This window comes from Strix uralensis, chromosome 2, assembly GCF_047716275.1.
Source record: "Strix uralensis isolate ZFMK-TIS-50842 chromosome 2, bStrUra1, whole genome shotgun sequence".
NCBI classification, from domain to species: Eukaryota; Metazoa; Chordata; class Aves; order Strigiformes; family Strigidae; genus Strix; species Strix uralensis.
The window spans coordinates 61360229-61375758 of record NC_133973.1 but is presented as its reverse complement, the minus strand read 5'-3'; the positions used below and the strand labels follow the sequence as shown (position 1 = coordinate 61375758).

At 42.0% G+C, this 15530-nt stretch overlaps 1 protein-coding gene across 3 annotated transcripts in view; it reads right to left on the bottom strand.

Moving 5' to 3' along the window:
* Window positions 1-2036: 2036 nt before the first annotated feature.
* Window positions 2037-15530, bottom strand: part of ASMTL (acetylserotonin O-methyltransferase like) — a 32082-nt gene continuing 18588 nt past the window's right edge. The window contains exons 9-13 of one of the 3 annotated variants that reach the window (XM_074858925.1): window positions 15005-15189; window positions 12911-13040; window positions 11643-11786; window positions 10960-11082; window positions 2037-2366 (exon numbers count right to left, since the gene is read on the bottom strand). In XM_074858925.1, coding sequence (XP_074715026.1) covers window positions 2152-2366; window positions 10960-11082; window positions 11643-11786; window positions 12911-13040; window positions 15005-15189 — 797 coding nt within the window. In that variant the 3' untranslated portion in view covers window positions 2037-2151. Of the gene's footprint in view, window positions 2367-6419; window positions 6822-8144; window positions 9340-10959; window positions 11083-11642; window positions 11787-12910; window positions 13041-15004; window positions 15190-15530 lie in introns of those variants that run through there. The other 2 variants (XM_074858926.1, XM_074858924.1) reach the window with 2 other exon arrangements.

Below are 15530 nucleotides of genomic sequence, written 5' to 3'. Positions count from 1 at the left end.
GCCCGGCGCCCGGGTGCGCGGGGCCCCGCGTCTCGCACGAGGTTCTTCCACAGCAGTCGCTTTCTGAGGGGTTTCCTGGCGCCGCTTTGTGCCGCTCGCGGTGGAGCGCAGAGGCACCGGCCGAGTCTCACGGGTCACTCGCGCAGGAACGGCGTGTCCCGCACGGCCGGGCGCCGGCGGCTTTTGCTCCGTGCTCCCCGCCCTCATGGTAATGCTGATCGAAGGCACCTCCTTGTTTCCAGGTTCTGTTCCCACCTGCTCCTCCTCTCCAGCGCGGTGCCAGGCGTCACATCGCTGGGCTTTTCTGCCCGTCACAGAGCTGATCCGAGACAATAAAATGCCAAAGAACGTAACCGCGTTTCCCAGAGGGACGGTGGGGAAGTGTGGTCCCGGCTTCTGGTTTGGGCGCTCAGTTAGATGCTCTGAAAGGTTCTTCCGTAGGTTGCCCGAGAGCAGGCACTTTTGGCAAGGCCTCTGTCCCTACAAAGACAGGCCTAGTCTCCTTCAGTAATTTCTGCTAAATTTATCATATGCTGAAAGTGAAATTTCATAACTAATGGCCAAACTTCTGCCTGAAACTATACCTGTTCTTTCTAAAAGTAAGTCTTGAAATTGTTCTGGCTGGAGGGCATTAGTTCTCGAGCACCTTTTGTTATTGCTTTCACTTTTAATGGATGTTTTCTACAAAAGTAAATAAAGCCAAACATTTTTTAAAATAGATGGCTGGTGAACCGCAAAGTTGCAGTAGCTGAGGTGTCTGAAACCACTGCTTACACATGTATGTACTTTGCAGGATTTCAAAATGAGAGCATCGCTGAGACGGCACGTTGTGAGAACAGGATGCCAGGCATCGGCTTCATCTCTGCCTGGCAGTCCATCATAGTATGATAGACTATTTATTATACGTCACCACACGTTCTTTTTGCACATCAAAAGATATAAATTGTGTGCTATTTTATATTCTAAATTGTAATACGGATATCGTTAAGCAACTCGCTGTGCCCACACAGGGTTAGGCACATACAGTGTTACAGGACTGTATTTTGGATGTAATTAATGAAAGGCTGTGGTGCATATTCTCAGGCAGACACGCACAGCTTAGTACGGTATTTTTCTTTTAAAAAAAGCTCGTAACTGTTAATACTCTCATGGCACGACACAACGTGTGCAAGGCTGGGATTTTTTTCCCCATAAAATTTTCTATTGATTAAAAAAGAATTTCATACTCTAGGACTCTGAAGTGTTGTTGATTTGAAAAATGAAGGTAAAATGCACATAACTTTTGTGACAGGAAACTGTTCAGTCCATAGTTGTCCTGTTCACCAGGGGAGCTCAGATGCATCTGACTGGGGGAAATCCTCTTCTCTTTGGGACCATGCTTCTCCTTCTGTTTCTGCACCTTTTTTTTCTTTTCTGTTCTTTATCTAATCTCATATGCTCCACTTTTATAAGAGCTCACAAATTAAGTAGGGCTAAAAAGGAAGAGAATGACGTTCTTGAACCAAATGTGGTGCCCCCACATTTCATCTCCAATTATAATCACAGATGAAACGCACTTCTATACAATTGCCTTTTACCAGAAACCTCACAGAAGGCAGAGGAGTCTGTCTTGACTCTCTTGAGAAGCTGCTACTTCAGTTCTTATTTCCAATCTTGACTACACCATTGCAGTAGCAGTTTCCAGACTTCATTAGAGAACATTTCTTTATTTACAGTAGAGAGTGTAACATAAAATGATATTAAAATGGAGTATTGAAATGATACCTGCATTAACCTCCCAAAACAGGGCAAAGCAATGTGTGCTGGTCTGAAAACTGGACAATTGCAATTGCACCAAGTATGAAGAAACCGTGATTCCTCAGCAACATGAATACTGACATAGGGGTGCTGATAACATTTCTGAGGGTACTAGAGGTGTTGTGCAGCCACAGTATCACTGCCATCAAATGATGCCAGAATCTTCTGGTATCGTTTTACTCCAGTTCAAAACAAATAGAATCAATCCCTCCCCCTTTTTAAAAGAAACTTCAGAAAGCTGACATAACATTTCTTGTTTATGATATTGATGGGAAACTGAGAACATATTTGCATAATTGCAAAACATCAAACATGACTAGAGACATGCCGATTTTACTACTAAATACATTTTTTCTAGGTCTTAGCGCAGAGAATGACATCTAACAAATTTCCTGTCAATCTGATTTTGACATTTGTGAATCCATGTTGTTCCAGTAAGCCTCGATATTCAGAGCCACTTCTCTCCTTTCCCTCTGTCTGCACAAGCATGTTCAAAGACTGCAGTAGCGCTGTGCTCCTGTTCTTCTTCTCATCATCCAACACCATTTCAGCCAGCAAAATCCCACAGCCTAATTTAAAAACAAATGCATGCAACAGTACTAATCCGTTATCAGGCAAGAGAATTTCTGCTACCATATATAAGGGTGAAAACTACAAGACACAGGTGATTTAATTTATCACTTATGGATTTGCTTTGCTATTAAATGACTAATCCACTATTAAATGTACAATCCACTCCTCTCACAAAACGCAGGAAATTCCCTTCCACACTATGGGAGGGATCAAACACTCACAAGTCAAGTCACGTCTCTGTTTTCAGGGGAAGAGGGGACAACTTCTGTAGGCTTGGCATGAGGCTTACGGAAAACTGCAAACCAGGAATAGTAGTTACATCTCTTTGGGATATATTGCTGCTTCACATTCATACTGAAACACTGCCAAGCAGACAAAAGGGTGGATGGCAGGTCTTTGAGGAGGAACTGACCTAGGAATGCGAGCAGAACTTAAATGATCCTGTTTACACACAGCCTCTTCCTCCATCTTCAGACCCGTGAGGGGAAAGGGAAGACAAAGAGAGGGCTACCAACAAAACAAGCATTATTGCACTTAAATTGTCTTTTGGCCTTGCATCTTATGTGGTGCTCTCTCTTGGCACAGCATGGGTAGGAGGCCACCAACTCAGATCAAAACAGCAGCATTTTACAGTGATTTTAGTACTCCTAAGTGCTGTATAACATTCATTATCTTTCTGACCCTTAAGACAATCTCCTCAAAGCCATTCCTACCTGTACACCTCAGTCATTTAACAATTGATAAAAAGTACATTAAACCTAACACTGCAGTTTCTTAGAGAAGTGACTGACATCTGCGGATAAGTAAGACTGCTGAAACCTTGGTGTTAACTATCAGGAGTCATGAAAGTCCTTCTGGCAGCTTATTAATAGATTCCCTGTTTCTTCCCTGTATCATCAGCTACCTTACTAAATGCAAGTTCAAGCTGCCTACTCTGTGATGAACACATGACACAGGTTTGTTTCTCAAAGAAAAAGGATTAGACAAGCATGTCTGAGGTGAGCCTGAACATACATTATCTGTCCAGTGGGACTCTCCTGCCCTAATTCATGGATTAGATAGCTGTGTTTCAGCTCACCCTCTTAAATATGCTCTATCCACTATGAAATGTATAATCGCTTTTCTTAGGAAAACCAGGAAATTTCCTTTCACAGATAGGTGAGACTAATCATCCTCTGAAAATGCCTGTTTTTCTACTGATTGGGGAGCTCAAGGTGACTAGATGATTCGAATGTCTAATATTTAGGTATCTAAAGTTAGGGCGATGAAGCCCATTTGTAATGATTCTGTGGTTTCTGTGCCCCACCCCCATTTCTGTGTGATTCTCCTTTGCCTTCAACAGAGAGACCGGGGAATTGCTGTTCCTGGTTACACAGCAAAAATTGCTAGGTAGAGTTAATGCAGGACTACCATTTTTAAGTCACCGTTATATTACAGCTTTGCAAGATGGTGTACAAATTTTATGCACTCTGAAAGGAGGACACAAATAGAATGGTCATCATAATTTGCCACGGAAAGTTATTTGGGACATGCAGGTAAATCTGGAAAAATACATTCAGAAAGCACAGCCAATGTGGGAAGAACACATTCAAAAATTAGACACAGTAAATTAAGTTAGTACAGGGGAAAAAAAATTCTCTCTACAGTTAATGAAGATTTAGTAATGTAAATTTACTAATATAAAGGGCTGACTTTGTCTTGTTTAGGCACCAGCTTGACAGGATCCCTTGGGAGATGGTCCTGAAGGGTATAGGGGTCCAGGAAGGCTGGGCGCTCTTCAAGAAGGAAGTGTTAATGGCTCAGGAGCAGGCAGTCCCCAGGTGCTCTAAGAGGAGCAGGCGGCAGAGAAGACCCCCCTGGCTGAACAGGGAGCTTTGGCTGAAACTCAGGGGGAAAAGGAGAGTTTACAGCCTTTGGAGGAAGGGGCTAGCCACTCACAGTGATTACAAAGATGCTGTGAGGCTATGCAGGGCGGAAATCAGGAGGTCCAAAGCCCAGCTGGAAATTAATCTGGCTTCAGCAATCAAAGACAACAAGAAATGTTTCTATAAGTATGTCAATAGCAAAAGAAAGACCAGGGAGAGTCTCCATCCCCTGCTAGATGCTGAAGGAAACTTGGTAGCAAGTGATGAGGGGAAGGCTGAGGTCCTTAATGCCTTCTTTGCCTCAGTCTTTAATAACAAAACCAGTTGTACTGAGGGAATCCAGCCTCCTCAGCCAGATGATAGAGACTGGGAGAACGACTCCCCCGCAATCCAGGAGAGAGTCAGTGACCTGCTACACCACATAGACACACACAAGTCTATGGGACTGGATGCGATGCACCCGAGGGTGCTGAAGGAGCTGGCTGGGGTGCTCGCCAAGCCGCTTTACATCATTTACCAGCAGTCCTGGCTGACTGGGGAGGTCCCGACAGATTGGAAATTGGCCAATGTGACACCCATATATAAGAAGGGTCAGAAGGATGATCCAGGAAATTACAGGCCTGTCAGCTTGACTTCGGTACCCGGGAAGCTGATGGAGCCGATCATCCACAGTACCATCTTACAACACATGCGGGACAACCAGGCCCAGTCAGCATGGGTTTATGAAAGGCAGGTCCTGCTTGACAAACTGATCTCCTTCTACGACAGGGCGACCTGCTCATTGGATGAGGGAAAGGCTGTGGATGTAGTTTACCTTGACTTTAGCAAGGCCTTTGACACCGTTTCCCACAGCATTCTCCTGGCAAAACTGGCTGCTCGAGCCTTAGATGATCGCACGCTTTGCTGGGTAAAAAACTGGCTGGATGGCCGGGCCCAAAGAGTTGTGGTGAACAGAGTTAAATCTAGTTGGTGGCCGGTCATGAGTGGTGTCCCCCAGGGCTCGGTTTTGGGGCCACTCCTGTTTAACATCTTTATTGATGATCTAGACGAGGGGATCGAGTGCACCCTCAGTAAGTTTGCAGATGACACCAAGTTGGGTGGGAGTGTTGATCTGCTTGAGGGTAGGGAGGCTCTGCAGAGAGATCTGGACAGGCTGGAGCGATGGGCTAAGGCCAACTGTAGGAGTTTCAATAAGGCCAAATGTCGGGTGCTGCACTTGGGTCACAACAACCCCCAGCAGCGCTACAGGCTTGGGGAGGAGTGGCTGGAGAGCTGCCAGTCAGAGAGGGACCTGGGGGTGTTGATTGACAGCCGGCTGAACATGAGCCAGCAGTGTGCCCAGGTGGCCAACAAGGCCAATGGCATCCTGGCCTGTATCAGAAATAGCGTGGCCAGCAGGGACAGGGAAGTGATCTTACCCCTGTACTCGGCCCTGGTGAGGCTGCACCTCGATTACTGTGTTCAGTTTTGGGCCCCTCACTACAAAAAGGACATTGAATGACTCGAGCTTGTCCAAAGAAGGGCAACGAAGCTGGTGAAGGGTCTGGAGCACATGTCGAGGGAACTGGGGTTGTTTAGTCTGGAGAGGAGGAGGCTGAGGGGAGACCTCATCGCCCTCTACAGCTATCTGAAAGGAGGTTGCAGAGAGCTGGGGATGAGCGTATTTAACCAAGTAACAAGCGATACGACAAGAGGGAATGGCCTCAAGTTGCACCAGGGAAGGTTTAGACTAGATGTCAGGAAGTATTTCTTTACAGAACGGGTTATCAGGCAGTGGAATGGATTGCCCAGGGAGGTGGTGGAGTCCCCATCCCTGGAGGTGTTTAAGAGTAGAGTCGACATAGCGCTGAGAGATATGGTGTAGATGGGAACTGACAGTGTTAGGTTAATGGTTGGACTAGATGATCTTCAAGGTCTTTTCCAACCTAGATGATTCTGTGATTCTGTGAATGGAAACTTCATGAGAGGGACTGAAACAGACCTAACTTTCAACCCTTTCAGGAAGCATACTATGATGAAGAAATTTTGGCCGTGGTTTTATAGGAGATAAAAACTAATGATCGTAAGAGTCTTTTCTGAATTAAAAAGTAATTTAATTAATAATCCAGATCATCATTGTTCCAGTTGAAAGATGGAGGGCGGGGGGGGGAGTGCCAGCCCTCCAAAAACATTTTTTAAAAACAAAACAAAACCCCACATTAAATACTTCACTATCCAGGAGTCAGCTAACACATCCAAAACTGAACTGAGAGAGCTCACACAAAGGGGCTTAGCTGTCTAATAGCTCTTCCCAAGATTTTGTGCAGGGTGGCTCAGATGATGTACTACCCTTCGCTTCTGTCCAGGCACAAGTACTGTTAATAGCTGTAACATCATCAAAAATTGATATAAAAATGATTAAGCTAGGACAGCCAAGCAAGCTGTGTCTCTTTTTCTTACAAACTTTTCTATCTTCAAGGATTCTTACCTTTGTGTTCAGTGAGCAAGTGCTGAAGTTCTTGTTTCTATTATTCATCTATCATTCTGTTAACCTCCACGATTATCCACGTCAAAAAATTGTTTTCTGTGCATCACGTTTCCTCTAAACTGTTGTTAAGCCAGAATGTAGGTAAAAGCATCACCAAGAAGACATAGCTGAGTGTCACTTCCCAAGGAGCAACACAAAACCTACAGGCTTTATTGGCAGAAGTTAATTAAGATTTTAAAACTCAGCCCCATTATTCTTCATGTCTTGATTAGTGAACAGGTCCAGTTTTCCTCAGTTATGCCCACTGTTTAGAAAGTCTTTTCAGTGTAACACCCTTAACACCACCTCTTCTACCAGTCAAACATACCAGCTTTCTCCAGAACAACTGAAAAACTCATTTTTGACATTAATGAGAGAAGATGGGTTTATAATTTCTCAGGTAACTGGGCTACATCAAATGATTATAGAACAGCTTAGGCTGAAATGGACCACAGGAGATCTCTGGTCCAACCTCCCGCTCAAAGCAGGGCAGCTCTACACTCAGTTCACCTTGTTCAAGGCTTTTTTCTCAGACCTTGAAACCTCCAAGGACAGAGATTCCACAACCTCTAGGCAACCTGCTCCAATGCTTAATTATCCTGAGAGTGCAAAGCTGCGGTGCATTACCACAGACACCATGCCCAGGGGACTAATGCTTAGTGTGTATGTATAGTGGTGTGCTTTAATCACAGAGTACGGTGAGGTTGTGTGGTAGCCAAGCACATTCTATTCAAATTTTACAGTCAGATACATAGTACTTAGAGGTACACTTTTAAAGTCTGTGACAGTTACAGGTGTGCCGACTTAAGGATTGAAAAAGTCTGACTCAAACAGCTTATAGCAGCTTAAAGAATAGCATTATTAACTTTATGAATAAGTATGAGATGAGAAACATCTGATTGCTAGAATAAGTCTCCCTCAAAATACAAACCTGTTAAGCATAACGGCAAGCTTCATGTCACTATGGAAAAGAAATATTCTAAATTTATTCAGTTGTTGAATATTTTGCCTTATCTCTTTAAGTGTCTGTACAGATGACATCAGTCAAATTTCCATTCATAAAAACATGCTAAGAAATCAAGACCCCAATGTGGTAAAAGCCTGACATTCCTCAATTTTGTGCAGCTGAAATGCTCTGCAGTAAGCATGTTTCTCACAATGAATTGAATCACAGTGGCACTTTTGCTTTACTCAGTGCTCAAAGAGCAAAGTAACTTCTGATTATGTAACATAAGACAGAGTCTACCAGGCAGACACATCTCTCGCTCTTGCTCATCAACTCTCTTTAATTTGCTGAAGTTGGTGATTCAGCATAGGCATGACCTCTTCCACACTGGTTTAATCAGACTTATTGCTGTAGAAGTGTGACAGGCAAGAAACTGACAACTGATAGAGAAGAAAGATAGTTTGAAAATGCAACTTTAATCTCCAGGAAGACTTCCACTACAAAGTACACTTTAAATAGAAAAAATAAATACCAATGAAGTATCAGGAAAAATAAATATTAGAAGAGGTGACATTAGTGACAAATTACTTGAAGAGATGGGATACAGTATATACTTCTCCAATTAAAAACTGGAACATGAAGAAACTTCTATTTTTAATTTTCATAGGAGAATTTATACATAAATCCTAAAACTCATCTCAAGTAATGAGACAGAAAGTATATATGGCCATTTAAGCAGATTCAGAAAAATCCCCAAACTGACAGGAACCAATAAGAACAGCTGTCAACTGCAGCCCGTGTGGGTACATGCTGTGGCTAGAGGTCAGAGGCTGCTGAAGTTTCTCCGTGACATTATAGCTGCTGTAGGAACATGTTTGAACTTTGTCCTATTTTCACTTTTGCCTGCAGAAAGAGTGCTTAAAAAAAGGTATCCTGGAGATGTTTTTCAGTAAAGCGTCACAGAAAAGTGAACAAGAGGACCAGCACCCTCAAATTCAGACAGATGGTATTCATTTTTATTTTTTCATTTCTGATAAAAATGAGTAGTAACGACTGAATACACTGCAGACAGAGAATTATCTTTAAGGTCCAGGAAAAAAAAAGGTATTCCTGTGGCTCATAAAAGACTGCAGTTTTACCTTGCCGTGCTATACAGCTATGTCAAGTCTAAGCTTAATACGGTCTGCAAATTAGCCAAAAGAACTGGACATGAAGGTATTTAATACACAGGAGCTTTGGCCTGCCCCAGACACTTTTTAAATGCATAGGACTCACTCCTGCAGAAGCTGCAGACCAACTTTTATTCCAAGCTTGTAACAACTATGCTTCAGATAAAGGATCAAAATGATATTAAACTGACAATATGTGCTGGTTGACGATGGATATTGCATGAGTATTGTAAAAACTCAGCATCCCAGTTTGCTTGTGGGCACACTATGGTGACAGATTCTTCTTGAAGCACAAAACAGCATCTAGTAAGTTTCCTGTGATTTTAATTTCCGTATTTGTGAATCCATATTTCTCCAGTAGCTGTTTATATTCTGAGCCACTTCTCTGCTTTCCTTCAGTCATACTGAGGGACTGTAGTACAGCTCTAAGAAGGTGAGTCTTCTTTTCATCAAGCACAATTTCTGCCACTAGCAAGGCACTTCCTGCATTTCCAAAACAACCAAAAATGGTTCAGTAAAGTACTTCTAGCTTCAAGTTCTTACTGTTTTGTTCAGAGAGTTATAGAGGACCCTCAGACTAGTGTTTTAATGGTCTTCAGTAGAAACCAGCGACAGAACTTTACTTTCAGTCATCTCTTCCTGGAAGCAACCATTAAATTGTTAAAAGGAAAGGGGACTTTAGAGCACTGTCTCCACTTCAATGAAGTTCAGATCACTTCCTGACTACGCTCAGTCTTATTTCCATTTGAACCAAGCAACTCCTGTAAGCATCTGTCATACCCCAATCTTTGCATATGGTTAAGACAGCCACCCACAATTTCAGTTTATAAACAGGATTATGCTTTATGGCCTAGTCTAATTTTGAATGCTCTCCTATGAAACAAGCTTCATAGCTACAGTTAATCCTGTTGGATTAAGCAATCAGTTGATTTTAGCAGTCAGGCTTTTCTGCTTTTTGTCTTCTTTGAATTTTAATACTGTCCAAATATGAGTCAACAGTGGGCCCTGGCAGCCAAAAGGTCCAACCATGTCCTGGGGTGCATCAAGCACAGCATAGCTAGCTGGTCGAGGGAGGCGACTGTCCTACCCTACACTGCACTGGTGTGGCCTCACCTCAAGCACGGCGTGCAGTTTTGGGTGCCTCAACATAAGGAGGACATCAGACTATTAGAATGTGTCCAGGGGAGGACTACCAAGACGGTGAAAGGCCTCAAGGACCACACTTACAAGGAGCAGGTGAGGTCACTTGGTTTGTTCAGCTTGGAGAAGAGAAGGCTGAGGGGTGACCTCATCACAGTCTACAGCTTCCTCAAGGCAGGCAGCAGAGTGGGAGGTGCTGATCTCCTCTCTGGTGACCAGTGATAGGACACGAGGAGATAGAATGAAGGTGTGTCAGGGGAAGTTCAGATTGGACATTAGGAAAAGGTTCTTCACTGAGAGGGTGGTCAGTCACTGGAACAGGCTCCCCAGGGAAGTGGTCACGGCACCCAGCCTGTCAGAGTTCAAGGACTGTCTGGACAACACTCTCAGTCATATGCTTTAGTTTTAGATAGTCCTGCAAGGAACAGGGAGCTGGACTTGATGATCCTTATGGACCTCTTCCAGCTTGAGATATTCTGATGCAAATGTAGGAGAAAGCAGACAAGGCTACATATTTCTCATGAAATCAGTAGTGCTGAACTCCAGTTTACCATATTCTGGGCACTACTGAGATAGCAAAATGATAGTAAGACAAACTGCTTCTTCTTGATTAACCTGAAGGAACTTCAGTTAGACTACTTGTACATATAGACATAAGCACATGCTTAGTTATTTGACGATACAGGACTTAGTAAGAAAGACTGGGCATGGCAGAGATAGGGGAGATGACGTAGTTGTATGTGAAGCCTGTAACTACAGTAAGGGCCTATTTTATGTAGTTTTATTACCAGCGTCATTTCCTTTCTTCTTAGTAGGTGTTACCATAATGCAAGCATAGACATTCAAGCAAAGGCTACTATGACTGGACAGAAAAATATGCTTTTTTAGTATGAACTTCTTATGATTACTCATTATGTTTATGCATTAACATGCACCTTTAACCCCACAAGATGAAAAACTTACCTGGTTTGCAAACAGCTGATATCCTGCTTAACAGCACGTGTATCTTTTCATCAGGCCAGTCATGAAGAACACGTGAAAGGATGTAAAGATCTGCCTCTGGAAGATTATCCTTGAAGAAGTCACCTGTTGGAAAGCAGAGTTAGTACATTCCTACAGAAACCACAGAGTACACTCTTACAGAGTGAAATGAAAATATTGCGGAGGAACTAGAAGTTTCAGCAGATGTAAAGAAACAAGAATGAACAGGTATAGCTATGCACTGATTTGCAGATAAGGAAAGCACAGTCAAAGAGCAAATCACAGTTAAGAATTCTGTAACACATAAAAATGGAGAGAAAGCCTAAAGTAAGGAAGGAGACAATCCTTTGTAGCCACCATGTCAATCTTGCGTAGAAAAGAAAAGCCTGAGACAAAGACATGCAGCCTCTACTCCCAATGGTGCTCAAAAATTACTAATTCATACTTCCTTATTTATCCACATTCTCCAACCATAGCCAGTTTGTTTTTATCCCCACAGGCTTGAGAAATACAATGTCCCCATTTAGCATGGGTGAGCCTACGCTGCCTTGTACTAAGACACATTTGGGGTTGAAGCAGGGTAGCACACCATTTTCTGCAGCAAAAGAGCCTACTCTGTGCTCCAGGATAACAGAATAGGACAAAAGAACATGCATTACATTTACCTGATACAAATGTCACTGGAGCCATGTGTTGTCCTGATGGCTGAAAGTAAGAGGTGTTTGCAATGACTTCTGGAAGGTCAAATACTGTGACCTTGAGATTTGGGTATATTTGTACTAATTCATGAGCCAGAGCTCCAGTGCAACCTGTTGAAAGTTTAAAAAAAAAAAAGATCAAATCTTCTCTCCCAGCATTTGCAGACATTTTTAAAGACAAGTCTGTATATAACATTAAAATAGAGACATCAAATCAGAATTAGAGGTGGACAGTCAGCTCCACAATTAACATGGGCAACAGCACTTCCTGGTGGATAGAGCAATGCTTTCAAGCTCGAGGAACGCAGGCATGACTCCTTACTTTCATAGAATTGCTAATAAAACTTTTGATACCAGTACCTCAGGGTTTTTTTGGGGATAGAAGAACATTAGTGAAAAGGCAAGGACTTGTAATTTGTGGATGAAAAGCACTAGAACTATTGACCATTTACAAAGCACTAATACATGAAGTTTGACACATGCTCTCCAGCATGGTGAAGGATAAGGATGGTAAAATCTTGGAATCTCTGCACAAGTGGCAAAGGTTGCACCAGTATTGTGTTAATTCCTCTGACATGCTGTCCACCTCCCCAGGCACGGAGTAAAGTGTTCTTTCTTCAGCAGATCTTTCCCTATGTAGTAACACTCCTTCTGTGCAACTCCAAGCACAGGGCAAAAAAGGACACTAACAAGAGTTTCTTCAGGTATATCATTGGTCTTCAACATTTTGGTGGTCACCTTGGATATTAATAATTACACCAATACACAAAAAACAATTCTCAAACAGTCAAAACTTTTTGTTCTAGCAGTGCAGTGTTTCAAGTTTGACACCCCGATATAGAAGGATTCAGAAATAAACCCCTCATTACTTTTGAAAATCTTGGACATGCCAAAGGACAGCAACAGCACAGTTGGAAATGGAGCTCCCAGCCCAATATTCTATCAGCTGAGCCACAAACCATCTTGTTTTCTGTGTTGAGCTGTGTCAGTATGTAACTGAATGTGACAAGCATTCACTTATTTCAAATGACTCAAATGCCATTTAAGTAACTCTGCTTTCAGTTATCTGCACTCAGTCCTTTTATTCTGACTTTACAATATCAGAAAAATAACAGTTTCAGTAAAAGTTACTGCAGTTCTAATAAAAAAAAATATACGTTTTAAGTAATAAAATATGGAACGGAAATCAAGCTTTTTCCTTTTAATTTGTATACAAGTTCAATTACAGGCAATACCTCCTAAATCACAAGCAGATTTAAACCGTGAAAGATCAAATGCTGTAGCCACATCTCTGGCTGTCAGGTGGGCAATGCTGTGCATGGCAGCCATAAAACGCTGCTTCACCTCCTCGCTGTGATAGTAGTCCTAAGAAGGGGAAAAAAGCACAGTAATTGAAGTTTATTTTCATTACTTAACTAAAACTATGTACAACCAAGGCAGTAGGTGCAAACTATTAACATTAGAACTCTAAAATTAAAAGATGAGTTAAAAGTGTCATTGACAAGTGGCTCATCCAAATCCTTTGCCATTTCACTGTAGCAATAAGCAGATTTTTGCATCCTCTCAAAAATTCTGATCACACAGAGTATCTTCTGCAGGGCATCTCAAAGGACATACACTTGGCTGGTTTGAACCTGGTCTTGGTGATGTCCTAAGGGCTGTTAAATTCAACACTTCTGCCCACTGAAGGTGGCGTAACACAGCAGAAAGAAGGGGTAATCTGAGAAGTGCTTTTTAAAGATATATTGTGCCTTTGATATACATTTACTAACACAGCAATTTACTTGCTCCACAGCAAGATGTCTCTAGACTTTAATCTGTTTGAAGTGACAGAGTTTTTTCTTTCAGACTCCTAAAGTGCTCCTCCTTGATATATTCACAGATTGCTTTCATTTAATTCTGACATTTATTCTCCCATGATGGAAAAATAACTGTATGATTGGACCATAACTTAAACCAGAAACATTAAAGCTCAAATGGGGTTTTTTGATTACGGGAGAAGCAAGTATTCAGTACCAGAACCTCATGCCTTTACCTTTTAAAGGATACGTAAGCCTGAATCCCTTTATGTCTCTTTCATACAGATTTCATCAGTTATGCCTGGCTTTACAACTACCATGAAGTGGAAGCATTTCCAGGCTGTGGTATGCATAGTGCCATAGGCAGCCCATATATTCTGCTTAGACTTACCATCCTGTGCATATGTAGCCCAGGCCTGAACTGGTAGTGACTCCTGCCACAAGCATCACCCAAGCAAACTCAAGATGGTAATCCAGATGTTTAACAAAGGATGAGAACCAGTTCACCTATGTTAAAACGCTTACTTTGTACATAAATTTCACCACCTACTGCAGCAGTTATCCTAAAGCAAAGTATCTAAACCCTCTTTAAAAGAGCCTTTGAAGGATTCCTAAAGGAGGCTCTGTCCACCAGTAATGTAGGTACTAACATCAGGCTAACAGGACATTCTTAAGCCTCCAAAAGCCCTTATTTCCTTTAGGAGACTGGCTTCATCAGCATCTAGAAGTACAAATTCAGAACCTCAGGATGTAGTCTCAAGTAGACTTTAAGCCAGCACTGCTGTCAGAGATGAAGTCCTGACATATTCTCCCACTCACTCCACAAGCCCTCTCCTTAAACAGGACAAATATTTATGCCCCTCAACCTGCTTTACCAGGTGGATAATTGACAAGTTCGGCTAGTTATAACCCTAAGTGATTCTCCAGTCTGAACATATCCACCTGGGCTAGCATTGGAAAAGGAATGCTACAGAGATGGAAACAGATAAAAGAAAAGATTACAATTCTTATCAGCAATATATACCAGCTTGAAGAATATACAAACTTACAAACCTTCATAAGAGATTAGAACCCTTCTCCACTGCATCAACACAAAGCAACTTTGAAAACAGATTTGATTACACAGTCAGCACAGATTGAACCTGGATGCACATCAATACCAAGTGATTGGCATCCAATATGGAGCAAGTGCATGTGTGATAAGGTACTATTTGGTGTTATAAAAAGGAGACATAAATGTAAATTGAACAGGCCCAGAGGTTGTTCTGTGAGTGCATTAGCTGGATGGGCAACACTTTAGCCAGAGAATTTTCATCAGCACTCAAATTTCCCAGTATATTCTGTGATTGCTCCAGCACTTTAGAGCTTAAAGTTGAAGGGGACAGAAGTCTGGGATCAGTGAGTTGCATTGTGTTTCTATGATTTCTGAGACTGACCAGCTTTCTTAGATGGTTTAGTCTCCATTTGCCCCTAGATCCAGTTCTGGGCTCCTCACAGCTAGTTTTGATATTAATAAGGACTTTACACTACCTTAAATAAATCCTCTGCTTTCTTTCCAAAGGCTCTATGGTTCTGCCTGTTGCCTTCTTTCACAGCAGACTCCAAGTTTGTGAAGAGAGGCCAAAGGTGGTCATTAGAGTGGATAATGTAGCCATGAAGTGAGTATTCACCATCTGAAGTCAGGTAGGCATTTGCTGAATCTGTATTACTGTAACCTTATGGGAAGAAAACAATTGTAACCAGCTTTGTTGCAGTACTTCACAACTATCATTTAAAAACTGAAGGCATGTTTTCTTGTGTAGTTGTTAAATAGCTAGCAAATCCTGAACTTATGAACATACTGTTTTTGTGCAAAGACTTCTATGAAATAATTCTGAAAGTCTTCTCATTCTTAAAGGAGTAAGTACTTTGTTTATAAAAAAAAATTCTATGCTGGAAGATATAGATAGGCACCGATTATTTTATTATTTTTTAAACCAAAGTACCACAGTCACCTAATATTCAAGGGAGAGTATTAGAAGCTCCTCATTCTTGACTGCATTTTTCTTTAGATTAT